The 21,378-nt window shown below is 50.7% G+C and overlaps 1 protein-coding gene and 1 non-coding gene across 3 annotated transcripts in view; both read left to right on the top strand.

Moving 5' to 3' along the window:
- The first annotated feature begins 2,471 nt into the window (after positions 1–2,471).
- The window catches only part of PLCG2 (phospholipase C gamma 2), a 146,670-nt gene continuing 127,763 nt past the window's right edge, over positions 2,472–21,378 (top strand). For both annotated transcript variants that reach the window (XM_037040323.1, XM_037040324.1), the window contains exons 1-2: positions 2,472–2,587; positions 8,316–8,552. In XM_037040323.1, coding sequence (XP_036896218.1) covers positions 8,360–8,552 — 193 coding nt within the window. In that variant the 5' untranslated portion in view covers positions 2,472–2,587; positions 8,316–8,359. The remainder of the gene's footprint in view (positions 2,588–8,315; positions 8,553–21,378) is intronic.
- On the top strand, positions 20,311–20,447 carry LOC118983057 (small nucleolar RNA SNORA42/SNORA80 family). The gene has a single exon (XR_005065637.1). It is a non-coding gene; the product is annotated as a small nucleolar RNA SNORA42/SNORA80 family (small nucleolar RNA).

Genomic DNA, 21,378 nt, shown 5'->3' with positions numbered 1-21,378 from the left:
TCCCCTCCACCCTCTGAGGTCACTTCCTGACCCACTTGTGAATCTCGGAGTATTGGTTACACACTCACTTCTCCTTGCCCGAATGCCTCCTGTTAATGCTGGGGATGGGCAGTGGGCCTGTGTGCACGTGGGTTCAAATCCTACAGCCGCCACCTGCCCACTTACCTAATATCCTACCGTAGCCAACCCACAACAGGGGCTTTCTGCCAGTATGCCTGAACATACTGGCTGACTTCTCCCCATCCCCATCAGGCTTTGGAAAGGAAGAGTCATTTTGTATTCAAGTCCTTCCAGCAACCTGGGCTGCTGTCACAATGACTTTATTTTGAACGAGGAGACTTTTGAGAAAAAGAGCAGGTGAGGAGCCCCAAACAATTACTCACTGTGCCAGATTGCATTAGCTGTTCACCTGAGGGTACAAAATGAGGCAAAGAAACACAGGCGATTAAAATACATGAAACAAGCGAACTGCCATCTACCGTACCATTATCTTGTATAGCACAACAGACATTTTCACTCCAAAAATGCTGTAGGCTTGCAACAGATTAAAAGCATTTTTTTCCAATGGAAGCGTGTCCTATGTGTTCTTTTCTTGCATGATCCCAGGGGACCAGAGAAGGCTCCGGCCAGCATTAGCATCTGTCTGAACAGAGGGGAGGGGCCAAGGCTTCCCGAAGTGCTTTCCAAAGCTTCTGCTTGCATTCGGTCTCATTTATCAGCAAGAGCGTCAACATGCTTCCCTACACATGTAGACTTGGTAATGTTGGGTTGGCCCAAAAGTTTGTTTGTTTTTTTCCATAAGACGGCTCTAGTAGTGCTTAGTTGTCTTTAACTTCATTTGAAACAATTTTGTTAGGCAAAAATACAGCTCTCTCAATATTGTGAGAACTGTCATATCAGTGTGCATTAAAAAAACATCAAAGTTGGTGAACTTTTGTGGAGTGATTTTAATATTGAAGATGGAAGAAAATAAACAACATTTTCAGCATATTATGCTTTATTATTTAATGCAAGGTAAAACATACAAGTGAAACGCAAAAAAAAAGATTTGTGCCGTGTAAGGGGAAGGTGTTGTGACTAATCGAATGTATCAAACGTGGTTTGCAAAGTTTCGTGCTGGAGATTTCTGGCTGGATGATACTTCATGGATGAAGCGGATAGCGATCAAATGGAGACACGGAGAGCAAGCAGCGTTATACTACACAGGAGACGGCCGACACATTCAGAGTATCCCAACCAATAAAGTTATTGATGAGAATGAAAACGAATCTTTTACGGAAAGAACCAAATAGACTTTTGACCAACCCAATAATATTGTGCACACATATGGTTGTACTAATATATCATATACATTATATAGTGTCCCAAAATAGAAGTGTTAAAAGGATGGATGGAAATATAAGTTGAAGTTCTAAAAGAAACAAACAAACAAAAAGCAAGGTAAAGAAATATAATCCAGATTTAGCCATTATTCCTGGCAAACTGGCCCTGTGATTCCAAGTGGTTAACATTGTAACAAGCCTTCCAAAGAGCTCTTTAGAAACATCGAGCTTGGGGATTTGTGGCAGTAGCCTTGGTACACCCCTGAGACAGAAGCAGTGAAAGAAATGAGTCCCGGGATTTTCTAACGCCAGCGCATCAGCCCCGAGGCTTCAAATATAACATGGTCAGTTACAGCCGCATTCACAGATTAAAAAGTGTAACTGAACAGTTCAGGAGTAAAACGTTAGCTCTGTCTTCCAGCTCTATCGGTGACCCTAAAGCTGGCTCTAGTCACTCGGAAGACATTCCTGTGAGGGATGCATACGAAAGCTTTGCAGACCATTGTTTCACGAAATCAGAGAATGGGGAAAAGCAGTATTTCTCCTGAAGAATGTGTTACATCATACAGTACGTGACTTGAAATAGGCACAGCTAGTTGAGTGAGTGAACTATCATAACTAGGCATTTGACTAAGTTGTCTCTATGCTTAGAAGTTTATCAAGTGAGTCAGAAACAACAATCTCATTGGGAAAACGGGAGCTCAATCATTTGTTTCTTACAGCAAACTTCTGCAGCCAGCACTAATTTCACGCTGTTGGACGGGTGGGGAAAGTGAGTGTGCGCGTGTGTACGTGGCTTGCGGCAGTCCGTAAGAGGTGGTTAGACACCAGCTCAGCTTAGAACCTCCAACAGCCAACTCCTGGTGATTATGAGGAATATAGTAAATGTATGTAAAACACGTGTATGCAGTAGGCGCTCCATAAATGCTACTCTATGTGAAAGTTTTCGTCCTTGCAAAACTTGCAGATGACTTCGCTTCCCCTCTCACTGCCTCGGTTTCTTCTTCAGCTGGAGTCTCAGGCCAGGCACGCCGCGCGGGGGTGCTCAGGGATGCGGGCGGGGCAGGGCTTGCCTCCGGCCGTGGGTGGGGCCGGCCGGGCGCGGGGGGCGGCACCCGGGGAGTCACGTGGCGCGGCTGCTGCAGAAGCAGAAGTAGCAGCGCCGGCGTCGGAGGGCTTGCGCGTCAGGGAGTGCCCGGAGCCCGGACGGCGGGCGTTTGCGCGCGGGACCCCGGAGCCGGGACGTGCGGCTGGGGCACGGCCAGGTGGGTGGCCTGGCCTGGCAGGAGCGCAAGTGGGCGCCGGGGATCTGAGCCTGGGAGAGCCCGCGCCCGGTGGGAACCTGCGCCGGGGCGCAGCGGGCCGGGGCGGGGAGCAGCGGCTGGGTCCTCACCCGATGTGCCTGGGGTCCGCCACTTCGCGGGTCGGTGTCCTGGGGTAGCCCCGGCTTCTTATGGGGACTCAGAGGAAGCGGCGCAGCTTGCAGTCGGTGGGGGTCGGAACCAGCGCTGGATTTGAGTTTCAGGGCTCCGTGTTTTTGGCCATCTCGATGCCTAGGACTCGCCCACTCCGCGCGGCCGCCCCGGCACTTCCCCGTATCGTACAGGTGGCTGAGGATGGGTGGGTGGCGGCGCGGTACCACGAAGGCGCAGCCTTTCCCCAAGGCGAGAGAGACCAGGATAGTGTTCGGGGCCCCGCAGTTGTGTGCATGGTTATTTGTGCACGTCTGTGCGTTTTCCTGGTTCTGTTTTGGAATCCCAAAGAGGTCATTACCCCCATAGCGGAAGACTTCGAGGGAAAGATGTGTCCCATTTGGGCTGGGGTTGGCTCCTGGGTTCCGGTGGAGGCTGGGGAGGGACTCTTGGCACCCTGATCTTGAATGAGACTGAAAGAGTGTGGTAGGGTGAGGGGCCTGACGTGGCTCAGGGGAAACAGGTGGCCTTCTCCAGCAACGTAATTTGAATTTCAGTTTCAGCCCTGTGAGCCTAGGCTAGTTGAAGAACCTCTCTGAGTGTCAGTTTCTTCCCCTGAACACTGGGCTACGTTGAGAGTTGGGGCTTATGTATGGAAAGGGTACCTGGCTTGTTACCCTCTGGTTAAGGTCCCTGCGTGGGGGCTCGGGCCATCAGCCTTAGCTACAGTTCTTCAGGGAGGGCTGACTAATACAGGGCTAGTCCCAGCCCCAGGCGGTTACCCTGTTACAAAGGTGTGTGTGCCACGTGTGTATTGGCTCAGGGACCACTGCAGGCATCATTGATGCTAAACTCACCTAATGATGCTGTTATCCCCTCAACTGCCAAAATCCAGTTGACCTTGACCTTGAATAGTAGGACCCCCCCATCCCACCCAGGTATATACTCTTTGCTGGGTGGAAATGGGAAAAGTCAGTGGCAAATGTTCAGTGAGAAAACCTGAAAATAGTAAAAACACGAAAAGGAAAAACTTATCTATTATGTCACCACTTCAGTTAATAAAAAATCAAGTCGTCCTTTCTCCCCTCTCCCACTCCTGCCCCCGAAGTAACCCCTTTCCCTGGCTTTATAAGCAGGCGGCAGCCTTCTAAAAATCATATACTCTACTGGTTTGCAACTCTTTCTCATCTCTCTCACAATCTTTCCAGATCAGATCGCTTACAAATCGTCCTCATGCTTTCCAATAGCTATGGTAATGTGTATGTTTCATTATTTATTTACAGAACTCTCCCCGAATCACCCCTCTCCCCCAGTTGATGGGCATTTGAGTTGTTTCCTGGGTTGTTATTCTTTCTCTTCTTCTCTGACACGTGATGCCCCTGTGAACATCTTTGTGCGTGTTTCTTTCTGCACTTAACTGATTATGGGATCAAAGCATATGCATGTTTTACTAGATGCTCACAGGTTGCCCTAAAAAAAAAGTGGAGCCATGCACACTCCTTCCTGCAGTGAGAACACATCCTGATGCTGCCGGCTGGGTGTGAGGGCAGCTAGAGCGTCCCTTAAGCTGCAAAAGGGTTGCTTACCTCTCAGGGATGCGACTCTGCTGACTTTTAACAAAGAATTATTTCGTGGGATTTTGTATAATATCCTGTACTGACCTAATGTGTGCAGGAAGCTATGAAGAGGAAAAACTCCCCTGCTTCCTGGTGCTGGGTCCTTGTGTCCTAGGAGTTTGTTTCAAAGAGAAGGACATGAAAAGTAGAAATGGTGAAATCTCATACTGAATCTCGGCCACGTTTTTGTATCATAAATTATTTTACAAAATTACCCAGGGAAGATGAGGAACGAGAACAAAAAAGGGATTTCAAGGCTATTCCTTTCCTTTCCTTTCCTTTTCCTTTTCCTTCTCCTTCTTTCCTTCCTTTTTCAGAAGCAAAATAGACAGTGCCTCTGATGGCTAGTGCCTTCCCCTGGGTTGCTGAACATCCAGCCCTGGAAGCCGGGGTCAGGAGCAGGCTGGATTTTGGTGGTTGATTCCAAGGGTCTTGTGGCCATGAGGATGTCTTCCCAGTTCTTGGCCAGAGGGAGTGGGAGAGACCTGGTGTATATAGTTGAGCCAGTCCTCGCCTTGGGGCTTCTAAGCAGGAAGCTATCAGAATCCAGGGACAGTTAAGTTCAAGACTCCCAGAGCTAGAGTCAGAGTTGAGGGCACAGTGCCTCCCTGCTGGCAAGTTTAATCAAAGGTGGAGGTATTGTGACAGAGTGTGTGTTTCCTCTTTCTGCCCTCCTGCACGTTGGCCTTGAGCCCCAGGAGTGGGGAACTCCAGGGTTGGCATGACAGAGAGCCGCAAAGCTGGCACCAGGTTCAAAGTTCTGCCACTTTGCAGCTGTGTGGCCTTGGGCAAGTCCTTTAATCTCTCTCTAGAGAGGGACAGGGGCTGCCAGATTCATTACTGTCTGGCTACATCCTTCCACGGGATTCTGAATTCCAGGAGGCAGGTGCCAAAGGAGCAGCGGGGTGGGATCCAGACCAGGGTTCCAGTCGAGGTGCCACCACTTGTCTGCACGACCTTGATGATGTCATTTCACCCCTTTGGACCTGTTCTCTGTATTTCTCCTTGAGATGGGTGAGATGAATCAGGTATAGAGCAGATGTTGGCACCTGGGGAGGGCCAGCAAGCAGTGATTGGGTGAGGTTGGCCGCGGGCACCTTGTTCCCACCTTGACCTGGAGCAGAAGGTGGGGAGGTGGGAGGCTCGTTTTCATAGTCCGGCGGCAGAGCCTCTGCTTAATTAGGCCCTGTCCTCTGCCTAGAGCATGGTTCCCTCCTGCTTCATTTTTTTTTAAAGTTTGGATTCAGATGCCCTCTCATCCCAGAGGCTTTCTTTGAGCCCTCAGAACTCCTGGTCTCCCCCCGACTAAACTCGGGGACCCTTCCCGCTGCTCCCTTGGCAAGCCCCCCCCCGCCCAGTGTCCCTGCTGCTGTGCGTATCTCTCTGCGGCAGAGCCTGACGGGTGACTGACGGGTGTGTTTCCAGATGGACAGAGACAGGTGCAGTTCACGGTCTTACTGGGTTGGCCAAAAAGTCCGTTAAAATTTTTTCCGTATGATGGCTCCAGTCCTGCTTAGTTGTATTTAATCCAATTTGAAACAGTTTTGTTAGGTTGACTTGTGACAGTTCTCATATCAGTGTGCATTTAAAAAAAACATCCAACTTGGTGAATTTTATACAGCCATTTTAATATTGAAGATGGAAGAAGATATGTAACATTTTCAGCATATTATGCTTTATTATTTTGAGAATGGTAAAAATGCAGCTGAAATGTAAAAAAAGACCTGTGCAGTGTATGGAGAAGGTGCTGTGACTGATCGAATGTGTCAAAAGTGGTTTGCGAAGTTTCTTGGCACTATTGGCCTTTTGGCCAAATAATTCTTTGCTGTGGGGCTGTCTTATGCATTGAAGATGTTTAGCAGCACCCCTGGCCTCTCTATCCGCTACACGCCAAGAGCAGGAGAGAGCTGACATACTCAAAATATCCAAATCAATGAATTTGTTAGTGAAAATGGAAAGTGTGTCTTTTATTTTATGGGAAAAACATAATGGACTTTTGGCCAGCCCGATATTTCTCTCTGGCTCCCAGCACACCTGCGGTGGTGCCTCTGGCTGTGGGAGGGAGGGGGAGCTTAGGCCTGGGTCTCTCTCCACGCCCCCTCATTTACCTACTCATCCCCAGCCCAGTGCCAGGTGTAGAGTTGACGCTGGATGAAGGTGTTGGCTACCTGGCTGATTCATATCTGAGGCCTTGCTAAATTCTGGGGGCTGTGTACACACTGTAACTCGGTCCTTTTGGGGTGGTACTGTTATCCCCATTTTACAGTTGAGGGAATTGAGGCCCCCGAGTTTGAGCATCTTGGCTGAAGGCTCTGGGGGAGTCAGAGTCCGAGTGGAGGCCCAGACAGCCTGGCTGACCACAGGCCTCTCTGCAGAGTGACAGTTGTGGGCTCCTAAAGGGGATCGGAGACGGGGTACACAGAACAATGGTAAGAAAGGTACACAGAACAATGGGTACAGTACGTTTAGCAACAGCTAAATCCCAGGAGCACTGACTTTGCATCATTGTTTTAAAGACCCAAGATATAGATTGGGTTTAATTCTCACAAGAACCTTTGGTTCTTGTGATCAATTTTCCCCTTTACAAGTGTGGAGATGAGGACCGGGAGGCTTAAGGGACTTGGTGTAGAGCAGGGGTGTCAAACTTGTTTTCACTGGAGGCCACATCAGTCTCTCGGTTGCCTTCAAAGGGCTGAGTGTAATTTTAGGACTGTATACGTGTAACTACTCCTTAACTAGGGGCAAGGATCTCGGTGCTGCCAACGGGCAGAAACAAGGTGCGGGCCGGATAAGACAAGGGGGAGGGCCAGACTCGGCCCACAGGCCTTGTGTTTGTCCCTGTGGTCTAGGGCCTGCAGCTAACCAGCTTTCAGTTCAGGTCCCCTTTGAGTGGCAGGCAGTGTGTCTTTGGACATTTGGGAGGCAGAATTGGGTTGGGGGGGTGCAGAGCAAGGGCTTAGGGAGTGACTGCAGGGGTTGGACAGGGGAGTGACACAATTTCACATGTGTTCTAAAAGCACCTTCAGGTCACTGGTCTGTGAGCTGTCCGTGGAAGCAGGCTGAAACAGGGGGCCGGTTAGTGGGTGCCTTGAGTACTCCAAGTGCAGGATCCTGGGAGGAACCCATGAAGGGGCGAGAGGGCTGGATTCTGGATTTGCTGCTGCCTGGGGTGTGGTTGTGAGAGCGGCCAGACAAGGCTGGCTCCTAGATTTGGGCCCCCAGCACGTCTCTGAGAGACATCAGCTGTGTGTGGGACCAAGTGGTGATCAAGGTCACCTGCTGGATTCTGAGCAGCATGCGAAGTGCTTTGCTGGTGACATCTCATTCCAAGCTTTCTAACTGTCCCAACACCCCTGTTTTAGAAAGGGTGACCCTGAGGCTTGCAGAGGTCACACTGTCCAACCCGGGGACACACAGGCAGCAGAAACCTACATCGGGATTTCAACCTGAGGCTGCTGGGCCCTGAGGTCTTCTGTCCTGTTGGCCCCATGTCCATGCAGAAGTCTCCATGGACACATTCTGGAGTTTAAAAAAAATGGTTTTCCTCTGGTCCCAGTGTCATTAAGGAAGTAAAGGGATGGGTATGTATTTCTAGGCAGGGTAGAAGGGGATGCTGGTGTTGGGGTTTGGGAGCAGGTGTGAGCTGCTTTGGCTGTTCAAATATTCTGCAGCATAAAAGTGTGTGGGGAGGGAGGAGCTCACAGCCAGGCTGGCGTGATTTGCATATTCAAAGCCTGGATAACGGTTGGGTCATTGAGGTCAGGGGTCTCCTCCCACACCTCCACTTCTGTTTAAACCTCTGTGTGGACTCTGAGTGGTCAGCAGTTTTCTGCCACTAGAACCTTCTCCTAAAACTCATCCTGCTGGTCCTGAGATGGTGTTTGGGCTCTTGAAGTCCAAGCCCTGTTAACTAAATCCCCCTTAGTCCACTAAAACCGGTTCACTCCTTTATTCTGTCCTCCCAGCCTCCTTGTTCCCTCGCTCCTCCTCCTCCCTGGAGAGGCTGACAATGACCACCATGGTCAATGTGGATGGCCTTCCAGAATATGAGAAGAGTCAGATCAAGAGAGCCCTGGAGCTGGGCACAGTGATGACCGTGTTCAGCTTCCGCAAGTCCACCCCGGAGCGCAGGACCGTCCAGGTGATCATGGAGACGCGGCAGGTGGCCTGGAGTAAGACAGCCGACAAGATCGAAGGCTTCTGTGAGTACCCGCTGGGTGGGCAGAGTGGCCTCTGGTCCCCGAGTTTGGGCCCGTGCATCTCCTCACCTTCCCAGTGACTTGTCACTGCAGTTGTTGGTTCAATTCCTTCTTTTCCTCTAAAAATGGAAGTGTGGCCATTTTGTCTGGGTCTCTGATAGGGTTTAGAGCCGGTGGGGGAAGTTCACTCAGTTTCTTCAAAGTACCAGAGGTTGTGTGGGCCGACTGGAACTGGCATTCAGACAGCTCACCTGGGCTGTCAGGGGTCGTTTGGTTCCTGTTGATTGTCAAGCTGTCTGCCCTCTTAAGGGCAGACTTTGTGGACAGTCACAGCTCGGTGGCCAGGCACATGCCCGTTTCACTTTCCCTGCGAACTGCAGAGTGAGAGGCCTTTACTCTAGGGCATGTGGACAGTGCGCGTCCTGCCGCTTTCGGATGCCGTGCAGCCCTCGGGGAGGTGCCGGCCCTTCCCCACACCCGGAGGGTGGGCAGGTGGCTCCGCTGCTGAAGTTTCCAAGACCGTTTCTTAACAAAGGGAGAGGAGGCTCAAGCAATTTTCAGTTGTAGAGACTTGCTTTAATTTGCGTTTTTATTGACGACTTTTTAATTGAAAAATTAAATGTACACTTGGGAGAAAAACCAAAAAAATTCATAAATGTCTCTCTCAGCTCTCACCCCGTGCTCCACAGGCAAGCTCATGATCAAGTTCTCTTGTCTTCCAGAATTACTCTGTGCTTGTTTAATGTGTGTCATGTTTTTTTTTTTTTTTTTTAACACAGATGGGTATCTCCTACATACACTTCTGCACCTGATTTCTTCTTTAAATTTGGTAATTCTTTTGGAGTTGGTGCGTCGTCAGCACGTTGATCTGCCTCCTGTCACGGCCACACAGCGCTCTGCCGCAGCGCAGCAGTTTAGGCCCTGGAGAGGGACTTCGAACTGCTTTTCGCTCTTAGCTGCAGCAACTGTACTTAGGTTCTTCTTCCTCTTCTCCTCCTCCTCCTTCTATATAATTCACACACCGTGCAATTCAGCCATTTAAAAGGAACAGTTCATGGTTTTTAGTGTAGTCACAGATCTGGGCCACCACCCCCACAGTCCCTTCTAAAACACTGTCACCACCTAACAAAGAAACCCTGGACCCTTTGTCGTCTGCCTTGGTTCCCCCTCCTCCTCCCCTGTCTGAGCAACTGCTCGTCTGCTTTCTGCCTCTCTGGATTTCCCTGTTCTGGACCTTTCCTTTAAATAGAGTCATGGCCTTCGCGCCTGGCTCCATCGACTTGGCATAGTGTTTTCAAGGTTCGTCCGCGTGGCGGCGTGTGCCAGTGCTTCTTCCCTTTTCATGGCTGAGTAATAGTCCATTGCACGGGTGTTCCACCATTTCTTTACCCATTCAGTCACTGATGGATGCCTGGGTTGTTGCCGCTTTTGGGTGAGCGGGAACAGTGCTGCTGTGAACATCGACGTACTTGTGTTTGTGTGGATGTGTGTGTCCATGTCTCATGGGCCCATGCCCAGGAGTGTGGCTGTTGGGCCATGTGGCAGCTCTGTGTTCGAGCGTCTAGGAACTGCCAGGCTGTTTTTCAAGGGGCTGCACCATTTTTGCATTCCCACCAGCAGCTCATGCGGGTTATCCATGTGCTGCTCTTTTATATACACACATGGGTCTCTCCGAAGGACAGCTTCCTGTAAGTGTGGTTTCTGAGTTAAAGGGCATTTTAACTCTGGCAGCTTGACAACACCCCAGAGAAGCCCATGAGGTGTGAGAGTGCCTGTTCCCCACACCTTCGTCCACACTATGAGGTTCTGGATGTGGCCATTCACAGGTAGACTCGGGTACCTTGGCCTAATTCTTCATTTGATTTCTTTTATCGTGAGTGAAGTCACACAGCTTTCCAAAAGGTTGCTCCTGGCTTAGAGCCAAGGAGGCCTCAGGTGGCCCAGGGCCAGAAGCCCTGCTTTGAAAAACGTGTGGAGGCAGCCAACTTTCTTCCCAGTTTTGTTTGCTCTGGCCACACTGGACCTCCCAGGTGACTCAGAGACCGTTTTCGGCTGGGACGGGGTGGGGCTTGCAGGGGCACTGACCGTAAATACAGGTGTGCTACGTGAGAGTGGACTGGCCCTTTCTCGTCTGGCCTGCTGGCCCCTGCTGGTCCCAAGCCTGCCTGACTGTGGGGAACATCTGAGGGGTCATTAAAAGTGTAGGCTGCTGAAACCTTCCCCTGAAGCTCATTCTGAGGGGCACCAGACAGGATTTTGGCTTCTGAAATCCATGCTCTGTAGTTCTCCCATCTCAGTTAACTAAAAGCAATTCTTCCTTCTCCCCGGAGTGGCTGAGGATGACTGTCACTCACTAGGTTGGTTGGGACTGAGAACTGTAGGTAGTAGGCTTCCCAGTGATCCTGGTAATTAGCCAGGTTTGAGATACGCGATTCTACCTCCTCCCTCCCACCCCTCCCCCCCCCTTCCTCCCTTCCATATTGTAGCACCTGCTGTGCCAGGCGTGGATCCAGGCACTGGAGTCGCAGCAGTGATTGAGTTCGAGTCAAGTCCTCACGGAGCCTGCATCGCGGCATTAAGTGCGGAAGTGTGGGGCTCGATTTCCAGCACCACGTGGTGAGCTTTGCTGTGTGATCGTAGGCAAGTTGCATCGTTTTCTGAGATTGAATTTTCTTACCTGCAGCATGGGAACAATATTGCTGTCCACTCCGCAGAGCTCTAGGTGGGAGTGAATAAAGGAGGGAGCGCGCCGGAGGGGTTCGGCACGGCGCGCGGCACCGGACAAGCGTTCAGCCGTGGGCACTGCTGCTGTTGCTTTCGCCATCGTTGTTGCTCACAAGTGGCCCCCAGCTTTCCAGGGTGACAGAGTCTTGCTTAGGTGTTTGGACCTCGGTGAACAGTGGGGATCCACCGAAGGGTGTCCAGAGAGGGATGCTGTGAGTGCATTTGCATTTTTGAGCCTGCGCTGGCTGTCCTGTGTGAGACAGCGGTGTTGGTGGTGGTTGAAAAGAGACAGAAAAAGCCCGTTCAGGGGTAGAGAGCTTAGAAATGGTGCTTTGCTGACCACGTTGAGAGGGCAGGCCTTTGGGCCCTCCCACTGTCGGTGTGATGTCCTTAGGGGAACCCCCAGCTGTTGAGTTCCCTTAAGGGTCCTAATGGCAGGAACTGTAGGTTACTCTGAGGTCTGCAGGGAGCAGGCAAGCATGCAGGAGCACGCGTGTGGCTCTGGAGTACTTGGCATGTGACTTCCGGCAGGTGTCCCATCCTCCGTGGGGGCCTAGGTGTAGGTAGGCACTCACGCAGATCCCACTGTCTGGAGCAGTGAGTGGTTCTCATCCAGGGTCATCCTCCTCTGCCCTGTCTGGGGACGTTTGATGATGTCTGTAGACATTTGTACTTGTGGTAGTTGGGGGGAGGGTGCTCCTGGCATCTAGTGAGTGGGTCAAAGCCAGGGATGCTGCTAACCATCTTTCGCTGCCCATTCCAGGCAATTAGTTTTTAGTACAAAATGTCAGTGGTGCCAAAGTTGAGGAACCCTGGTCTGGAGTCATGTGCTGACTTTGTTTAGAGCTGTAAAACATCACGGGCACATTAGGGCTTCTCAGTGGACCCTGTCACGACGGAGCTCTTTTGTGTGTTCGGCCCATATTCACCATCGTTTTGGGAGCCAGACTCTGCTGAGGGTCAGGGTGGAGTTCCTGCCCTGGACGGGAAGCAGATTCAGCAGCCAGCCAGCGCAGGATCGCCCGCTCACTACCACAGCGAGGGTCTGGACCGGGCGCCATGTGAGGAGGAGGCTCTGTCCATGTGGGCATGGTGGAGGTGATGGGAAGTGGGAGAGGCCTCACCACAGAGCAGCTGCTCATTTGGAGAGTAGAGGAAGAGGCTGGCCAGGTGGCCAGCAGCACGGCCATCCTGAAGTGGGGTCCATGGCCACTGTTGAGCACGAGTGAGGAGATGAGTCGGACAGAGATTTGGGCTGGGTAACTCTTCTGTTCTTTGTGGCCTGGATGGCAGTGATTTGGGGGTACAGAGCTGGTATCTCCCCTGGGCTGGAAGGCTCCAGAATCTTGACTCCACGTCTGGTGCCTTGGTGGTGATGGTGGAAGACTGGGTTCAGCTAGAACTGCTGACTGAGCCCGTACTGCCTGGCAGTCCCAGGGTAGCTGGACGTGTGACGTGGCTCCTGGTGACCCCCAGGGTGCATTTCCAAGAGTCTGGGTAGAAGCTGCAGGACTTAGCATCAGAAGTCCCATAGAGTCACATGCACCATCTCAGGTCACCAAGGCCAGCTCAGGTTCAAGGTCAGGGAACTTCTTCATGGAGAGGGAGTGGCTGGCACATGTGCACATCTTGAGTGGGAAGAAGCTGATGGTGACCACCTTGGAGCCAAGCGGCCACAAGCACACCTGGACTCTGGGTCCTGACTTTGGGCTCAAATCCCTGTGCTACCATCTCCTGTATGCGTGATCCGAGGCAGCCTGTGCCTCAGTTTCCCTGTCAAGTGAGGTAATAATAGCTTCTAACTTATTGGGTGAGAATTAAATGGATGTTATTTCATGCACTTTTGTATATATGGGAAATATTGTACAATTGGAATAGAATACAATAAGAGGTTTCTTCTCACATTGGCTCCTTGAGAGTCTGTGATTGAGGCAGGGAGCTCTGGAAGTGCGGCCCGTGGTTCTTCCTTCCTCCCACGACCAGCTGAGCAGTCTCCACATACAAAGCCGCCTGCTCTGGCTCTTTCTGGGTGGAACCTTCAGGGTTCTCCTGCATCTGAACCATTCATGAGGCAGCCACCTTGGTGCCACCTGTTTGTGGAGTCTGGGCTGGTGTGGTAATGAGCCATGTTTAGGGCTTGGATGGTGTCCATCTGGACTGAATAGGCTTTTAGCCTGATGTTTTCACATACATTTCTCCATCTGCTTATTTTGGGCAAGCTGCAGCTGCCCATAAATGAGGAATGCTCAACAACCAAGCAGCTCTGTTTGGTGTTAGGTTCTTGGCTTGCCTAATAATAGTAATAACAGTAATAAAATAATGATAGTAGTAAAAATAATAATAGCAGCCACCTCTAATGGATCTTCACAGTGACCCTGCAAGGCAGGACTCATCCCCACTTCATTTTTGAGGAAACTGAGCCCCCGAGAGACTAGGTGACATGCCCGAGGCCACACGCCCAGGAAGGGGCAGAACTACAACTTGCTCTGCCTCTCTCTGCCTTTGGAGTCGCCGATTGTCTTCCTGCTCTGCGTTGCTTTCTCCTCCTACATAGTCTCTGAGATGTTTCAGTTCTGTGTGTGATGGAGGAGCACCCTGCTGGGGGCCTGAGAACCACAGCTTCGTTCAGACTTTGTCACAGCAGGAGGGAAGTGCAGCCGTTGCCATGTGCAGAGGACACACTGTGCTGGGTGCTAGAGATACCATGAGGAAGGAGACTCGGGGGGGCCTTGGTTAGCGGGAGACAGACCTGCTAGGCTAACCGTGAACGCAGTAGCAGGACAAGTGCGAACAGAGCGGCGGCAGTGACATGGGCCTGCGCTCCATCCAGGTGGTTCTGAAATCCATCCTTGGGCCTCTTAACCATTAAGAATAAATGAGGATTTTTTTGAAAGTTGTTATTTTATCCAAATGTTTTCCAAATAGAAAAAAAGTAGATTTTTCTCGCAGCCATCTCCCGTCTGAGAAGAAGTCCGCTCTGTGGAAGTGGCCCCTGGCCTCCTCCGGTCATGCATCTGTCAGAAGTAAGACACAGTCCCAGTGGCTGCACACTGGCTGATTTTTTGGTTACAGATGGCAGTTATGGTTGCAGCAGGCAGCACAGACGCCGGAGCCTGAGTGCCAGGCTCCAATGCCAGGAACTGTCACTTTGAGGGTGTATGACCTTGGACCACTCTTGGCACCTCCCTGGGCCTCCATTTCTACACCTGTAGAGTGAGATTCGTAAAAGAACCTGTCTCCCTCGGCTCTGGGGAGGATTAAATGAAGTAATATATGTGACATGCTCTCAACAGGGCTGGGCACATAGGAGGCAGGGGCTTCAGTATTTGTTGCTCTTCTTGTCCTTATCATCGTCGTTGTCACTGTCATTGTCCTCACCATCATTATCAAAAAAGGGAAAACGGGGTTGTGCAAAAGAAAGGAGGAGATCAATATTTAGGACTCGCATTCATACAGTGATTTTTCTTGCCGCACACAGTGGATCAGCCAGCTCGCCTTCTGGGATGTACTCCACGTTGGAGCCTGCTGCTGTGAAAATAGAACTGTGTTCATTCCTGACACTGAGACAGACCTACTTGTATGCTGTATGTTTGAGGAATTGGTTTCTACGGTTGCTTAAGGGTTGTCTTCTGTCCTGGGTAACAGTCACTTGATGTTCTTAGAATTTGTTCTTTTGTTGATTTAGCAAACACTCAAAGAAGACTCGGTGTGTGTTGGGTATTGGGGTGTCACTACGGATAAAGTACACAGGACAATGGAGATCCCAAGAGGACTTTACAGTTTCACAGGAAAGACAGACAATGTTAAATAACTCCTTCAGTCATTTTGGATAGTGATGGATGCAAGGGCCTGGTGACAAAGAGGACCCTGTGGGGAACGCTGTTTTAACAGGACAGGCATCAGAGAAGCCTCTGTGAAGGTGCCATGGGGTTGAGATTTGAAGGGTGAGGAGGAAGAAGCCACGGGAGGCTCTGGGGAGACAGTGTTCCAGGCTGAGGGCACGTCTGTAAGCTTCTGGATTCGTCTGGGTAGGCTAACTGCAGTGACACGCGACTTCTGGATATAATACAACTTTATCACTCAAGTCGTGATGCAGTGGCATTGGGTGGTGGGGCTCTGCTGTCTGGTGGCATTGCCATCCCCTGAGGCATCTGAGGCCAGGTCCAGGGTCCTCTGTCCAGTGAGCATGTGGGGGAAGAGGAAGTGTAGGAGATGGCTTAGGGGGAATTTATGACCCAGTCCTGGAAGGTGGAAGCTTCCCACCTTCCAGTGAGCAGAACTTGGCCTGCGACTAGCTGCAAAGGATGCTGGGAAATATGGGAAATGAGTTTGGTGGGACCTCCCAGGCTCTTCCACAGCCCTACCTTTGGAAGGTGCAGAGGTGGCTGTAGGAGCCCCACTGATGCTAAAGAATAGAATGACAGTAAATTTGGGAGGTCTTGTACGAATCAAGGAAAATGATTAGCCTTCCCACTGGGTCTCGTGGGAAGGGAATGTGGCAATATTGAGGTCTCTCCTGTTTGTCTGTTGTAAGAGCCGCAGGTGGTGACGCTGTCCATACACCAGCCTCGTCTGCCCTCTTAGGTTTCCTTGCTGCCATGGCTTGACCCTTCCCAGCAAAGCCTCTCTCCACCTTGACTTTCTGTGTGGCCTCATCATGAAGGCTTTGTTTTTCCAGCCTCTCAAGAATGGACTTCTGAGAGAGGCCTCTGATTGGCCAGATCTTTTGAGCCAGTGCTGGGGAGTTGGCTGTTTTGAGGCCAGTGTCCTCTCTGATCAGCTTGAGTGTGCGGGTGTGTGGGTTAGACAGTGTCTCCTGTTGGAGAACGTAGTCTCGCTTCTTCAGGGCTTGTGGGCAGGGGTGGGTCCCAATAATGGGTTGAATTGTACTGTACCCTCTTCCCTAAATGCATATATCAAAGTCCTAACCCCTAGCACCTCAGAATGACCTTATTTGGAAACTGAGGTGTTGCAGATGTAATTAGTTAAGGCAGGTCATGCTGGCATAGGGTGGACCCCTATTCCAATCTGACAGGTGCCCTCATCAGAACACACACACACACACGGAGGGAAGGCCATGTGACAGTGGATGCAGAGGTTGGAGCGATGCACCTGCCATCTAAGGAACACCAAAGATGGCCAGCCATTACCAGAAGCTAGGAAGAGGCACGGAATAGACCCTCCCAGCCCTCAGAAGGAACCAGCCCCGTCAACACCCAGACCTTGGACTTCCAACCTCCAGACTGTGAGACAACGGATTTCTGTTGTTTAAGTTATCCAGTTTGTGGTACATTGTCACAGCAGTCCTAGCAAAGTGGAGCAGTGGGGTGAGCACAGCAGTTGATACATCCATTTGGCCACAGATATCATGGATGAGTTGGAGTTTGTGGGAAAGGAATTTAAGTGTATTCCAAGTGCCATCTTATTTCCTGGTTGCATTGGATTTGGCTTGGGCCATGGGGGCTTGAGAGAGAGAGTGAAGTGTACTGGTTAAATGTGGGAACTAGAGCCAGCCTGCGTGGGTCTGAAACCCAACTCTGGCTCACTGGCAGTGTGGTCTTGGACAAGATACTTAGCTCTCCATGCCTCTGTTTCTTTAGCTATAAAATGTGAAGAATGATAGTATCCACCTTGTAGGTTCATTAGGAGGATGAGCTCCTGTGGGCAAATCATTTAGAAAGGAGCCTGGGAAATACTAGGGAAGGTCTGCTCTTATTACGCCTCATGCTTCTCTCCTGTATCCTCTTGGAATCTCTCCTTCAAGCAACCAAGCCTCCCCTTTGGAGAATCCGTGCATGTCCAGTTAGTTGTAGCTGATCCAGTTCGTGCTCCCCTGGCTGCGGGGTGTGGACATGGGTCTCTTCCGGTCTGGCTCTGGAGAATGAGATGTCCCAGCCTGGAACTCCATCTGGCTGTTGGAGGGGAGAGAAGAGAGAGCTGGAGTGTGGACACATCCCTCTCTGAGTAGCAGAGGGCCGGGCACAGGAAGCCTCTGTCCCTTGCAGTAGCTCCAAGCCCTGGAATTCAGGTGCGTCTCAATTCGTGTAATTAGAGGCTCCCGTATAGTTAGTATGAGTTACATTTCTTCTGGCTGTCTAACTAGGGGAGGGGGCTATTAGAAGGTAACCTTTGGTGTGTCCTTTTGGAAACAAAGATTGTCATCCCCCCGCTGCCCCCCGACCCGCACCCATCAACCCTAGTGTGCATTTTCTCTTACGGCTAGCAAAGTGCTGGGTCTTGTCTTGTCCTGGAAGAGACTTAAGTGCCGTGCAGGTTGAAGTGGAAGCCAGAAATGTGTTAGTGGTGACTTTCCTGTCCCCTGGCAGGGCCTGACCTCAGAGCCAGGTCCTCAGGATCCTCACCCCAGACTGTGGGCTCTAGGAGGCAGGGACCCATCTATCTGTTCTGCCCACCAGGGATGACCCCCAGCATCTGGCCTGTGCCTGGCCCATGGTGGGTGCTTCACAAACACACGGGCAGCAGATGATTCAGGGGAGGTACCCGGCTGCCCTCTCTTTCTCTCCAGAGACAGAAGTATCTGGGGTTAAGATAGGACATCTCTGTGACAACTTCCTCTCTAACCCTACACAACTGTTTTGGTCTTGGCCCCGCACTTACTGGTCACGTGACCCTGGGCAATCCACTCAGCCTCTTGGTCTCTTAGTGCCTCAGTTTCCTCATCTGTGAGATGAGGCAACGGCAGACCCACCCTGTTGGATCTTGTGAACTTGACATCTGTAAGTGCATGGAGCGTGCACTTGATGAGGGCACAGTGCCCCTGCTGCCCCGATTTGTCAGAGCCCTCGTCTCAGGGTACGTGGTGGTGCTGGGAGCCCACATACATAGAGGCCTCCTCCTCCAGCTATTCTGCAGCATGGGGGTCTGATTGGGTCCAATTGGGTCCAATTGGGGTTCACGTCCCTTGGATTAGAGCAAAGAGGTGTAGGCAGGCAGCTCAGCTCCTTGCCTTGCCCCTTCTGGGAGTCTGGGGGTGGGGCAGGACTTGGAGGGGGAGTGTCAACAGGGCAGTGGTGAAGTTTTGTAAACAGAATCAGTAATGATGCCAGTTTGGGGTGCAAGAGGCCCTTTCACTCTCCTGGCACAGTTGGGAGGAAGCTGTGGAGGAAGCTGTGAGATGCTGCTTTCATCTGACGTGAGTTGTGCAGGCAGCCTGTGGAACTGGGTCGGGAGTCTGCAGTGTCTGTGTGTGCGGACAAGCATCCTGTTCTGACAAAGGAGAACGGGAGAACTTGGGAACTTACTCATTCGTTGAATGGAGACTAGCAAAGTTACATTGAGCACAGCCCAGGAGACCTCAGAGGTGGCAGGAAGAGAGGACCCTGCAGAGCTCACAGGGGAGTCGTCAGTCTCAGGATGGGGGTCCTGCTGGCCAGGTGTCACCTTGCACAACACCCAGCCACTCAAGGCCACTCCTGGCCACTCCTGTCCTGCTGCCAGCCCCTGCCAGTGGGAGCAGCCTCCTGGCCCCGATGCTGCCCTGGGGACTGGCCTGAGGAGGACCTGTGTCCCTGGGGAGGCAAGGGGGACCCAAGCTGCGGTGGCCAAGGGTGAACCTTATAGTGATTTCCTATTTCAGGTGGTTCTGAGCTGGCCACTCCAACCTTGTTTTATTTCCCCTAATCAAAACAGCTTTTAGTGTTTTTTCATTGTAGAAGTAACATGTGTTTGTTAGTAGAGACACTTTTGGCTACACCTGGCGAGGGAACAACCCCTTCACTCATACTCTGGCACCAGAGGGATGTGTGTTAACACTTGGTGTACACCCTGCCAGATCTTTTTTCTGTTCAAGGCATAGATCTGTTTGTACAGAATGCAGTCTTTCATAACACTCTTTAGTAATGTGTCCTTTTCGTTTTGGGCTACATCGTGACTATGTTATTATTATTACTATTGGCTATTTAGATATTGAGGTGGGTGTAGGGACTAAGATGACAGACCAATGTACTCAAGAGCAAGAGTTCCAGGGTCTGACTGCTGGGGTTCGAATCTTGGTTCTGCCACTTACAATGGCTGTGACCATGGCCAAGTTGTTCAGCCTCTCATTGTGCCCATGTAACGTGGGGTAATAGCAATGCTGTCCTGCTGGATTGTAAGAGCATTAGGGAAGCTGATTATGTAGCGCACTGTGGGATAGTGCCTCAAAGTATCCCAACGTACTCCATGAGAGTTAGCTGCTGTTGCTATTATTATTGTTACTGTTTTTGCTATTATTATTTCTATGTACTCTGTTAGGCAAAATAAAGGCATACCCTCCCCCGCCAATGATGTCCTGTCCTAATCTCCAGAACCTATGGCTCTGTGGTGCTCTATAGTGAAGGGCTCACTGTAGAGGTGATTAAGGATCACCTCTGCAGTGAGGGAGATTATCCTGGATTACTGAGTGGTCCTGATGTAATCACAAGGGTTTTATAAGTGGAAGCGGGAGGGCGGAGGGGCGGAGTCCAAGGAGGTGTGACTGGCAGAAGCAGAGGTCAGAAGCTGTGAAGGCGGAAGGGTCCACGAGCCAAGGGATGCGGACAGCGTCCTGCAGCTGGAGGAGGCAGGATGTGGACCCTCCCTTGGAGCCCTGCTGCAGCTCGATTTTAGCCCAGTGAGACCCATTTGGGTTTCTCAGCCCCAGAGCCATAAGATGATAACTTGGCGCTGTCTTAAGCCTCTAGGTTTGTAGTGATTTGTATAGCAGCCTCAGGAAGTGAATATACCCTCCTGACCAATTTAGACAAATTATAGTATTTGCTTTGGATCTCTTGTTTTTGTTTTTAAAATTTTAAAAAAGATTTTATTTATTTATTTTTAGAGAGAGGGGAAAGGAGGGAGAAAGAGATGGAGAGAAACATCAGTGTGTGGTTGCCTCTTACGTGGCCCCACTGGGGACTTGGCCTGCAACCCAGGCATGTGCCCTGACCGGGATTCAAACTGGCGATCCTTTGATTTGCAGGCCATGCTCAATCCACTGAGCTACATCAGCCAGGGCTCTTTTTTAAAAAATAAGACATAAACTCTTTTAAATATTGGAGCATGGTAGTGGATTTATGGTGGGTCCTTCCCTGTGGGCCTCTCATAGTATACCCATGCCAGAGTAAACTGCAACCTCAAACCATTGCCCAGCCTCCTTATCTGTGGGCTGTGAGCACTGAAGGGGGTTGTACAGTGTGAAAAATATTATAAATATTGGTAAAACCTCATATATACCCCTCCTTCTCTAGAGAAACCAGTACCATGTGATAATGACCATTCCCATGCATATTTTTTACATTTATTTCTAACATTTTATTCTTAGCACATAATATATTGTTTGTGAGGTATCCTTATCAATATTGGTAGTGTTATTTTTAACCGCTGTTGGTGGTCTCGGTGAGTACCCCTTGTGAGTACCTTACTTGTCCTTTTGATTGTGGACATAGGTTGTTTCCAATTGTGAAAAATTTCCCATTCCAAGTATATGCTCCTGTTTTGTTTGAAATGGCTATAGTTTTCCACCTTATTTTTATTTTTTTAACCAATCTCTTATTTTTGGATATAACATGGTTTATTATTTTGCTGTGACAGCCATTGATCCTGTGAACATTTTTCTAGCTACCTCTTTATCCATAGGATAAATTTCTAAAAGAACTTCTGGGAGGAAGGAAAGGCTGTGCCACAGGCTCAGGGCCCAGAGTGTCAGGCGTCCCCAGGGAAGCCACTCCAGCTCACGTCGCCCTGCTCCCATGCTGGCGCCTGGGTGTCTGCCAGCTTTTGCATCTGTCACAGACTCAGAAGCCTTCAGCAATTGAAGGGTCTTCTGAGTGTGGTTTGTACTTCCGTCTCCTCCTGGACTGGCCTTTTGGTCCAGGCCCAAAGCAGCAGCTCAATTCCGAGGAAGGCTGGTGCGTCTCTCTGTGACGTCATCACGACCGCCGCTGACGGTCGTCTGAAGACCAGTGCGCTTGTCTGTGGCCCGAGGCCACTGGTCCGTCCTCATTCAGTCCACATGTGAAGTTGCTGTGTTCCTGATCTCGATGAGAAACTTGATGTGGAGAGAAGCCCAGGAACTTTCCAAGGTCAACAGCTGGGATTTCATTCCAGGGATTCTAACTGCCCAACT

The sequence above is a fragment of the Sturnira hondurensis genome, unplaced genomic scaffold, assembly GCF_014824575.4.
Source record: "Sturnira hondurensis isolate 20B ecotype Veracruz unplaced genomic scaffold, ASM1482457v3 Scaffold0002597, whole genome shotgun sequence".
NCBI classification, from domain to species: Eukaryota; Metazoa; Chordata; class Mammalia; order Chiroptera; family Phyllostomidae; genus Sturnira; species Sturnira hondurensis.
The sequence above is the reverse complement of the archived record's forward strand: the minus strand, read 5'-3'. Positions and strand labels throughout refer to the sequence as shown.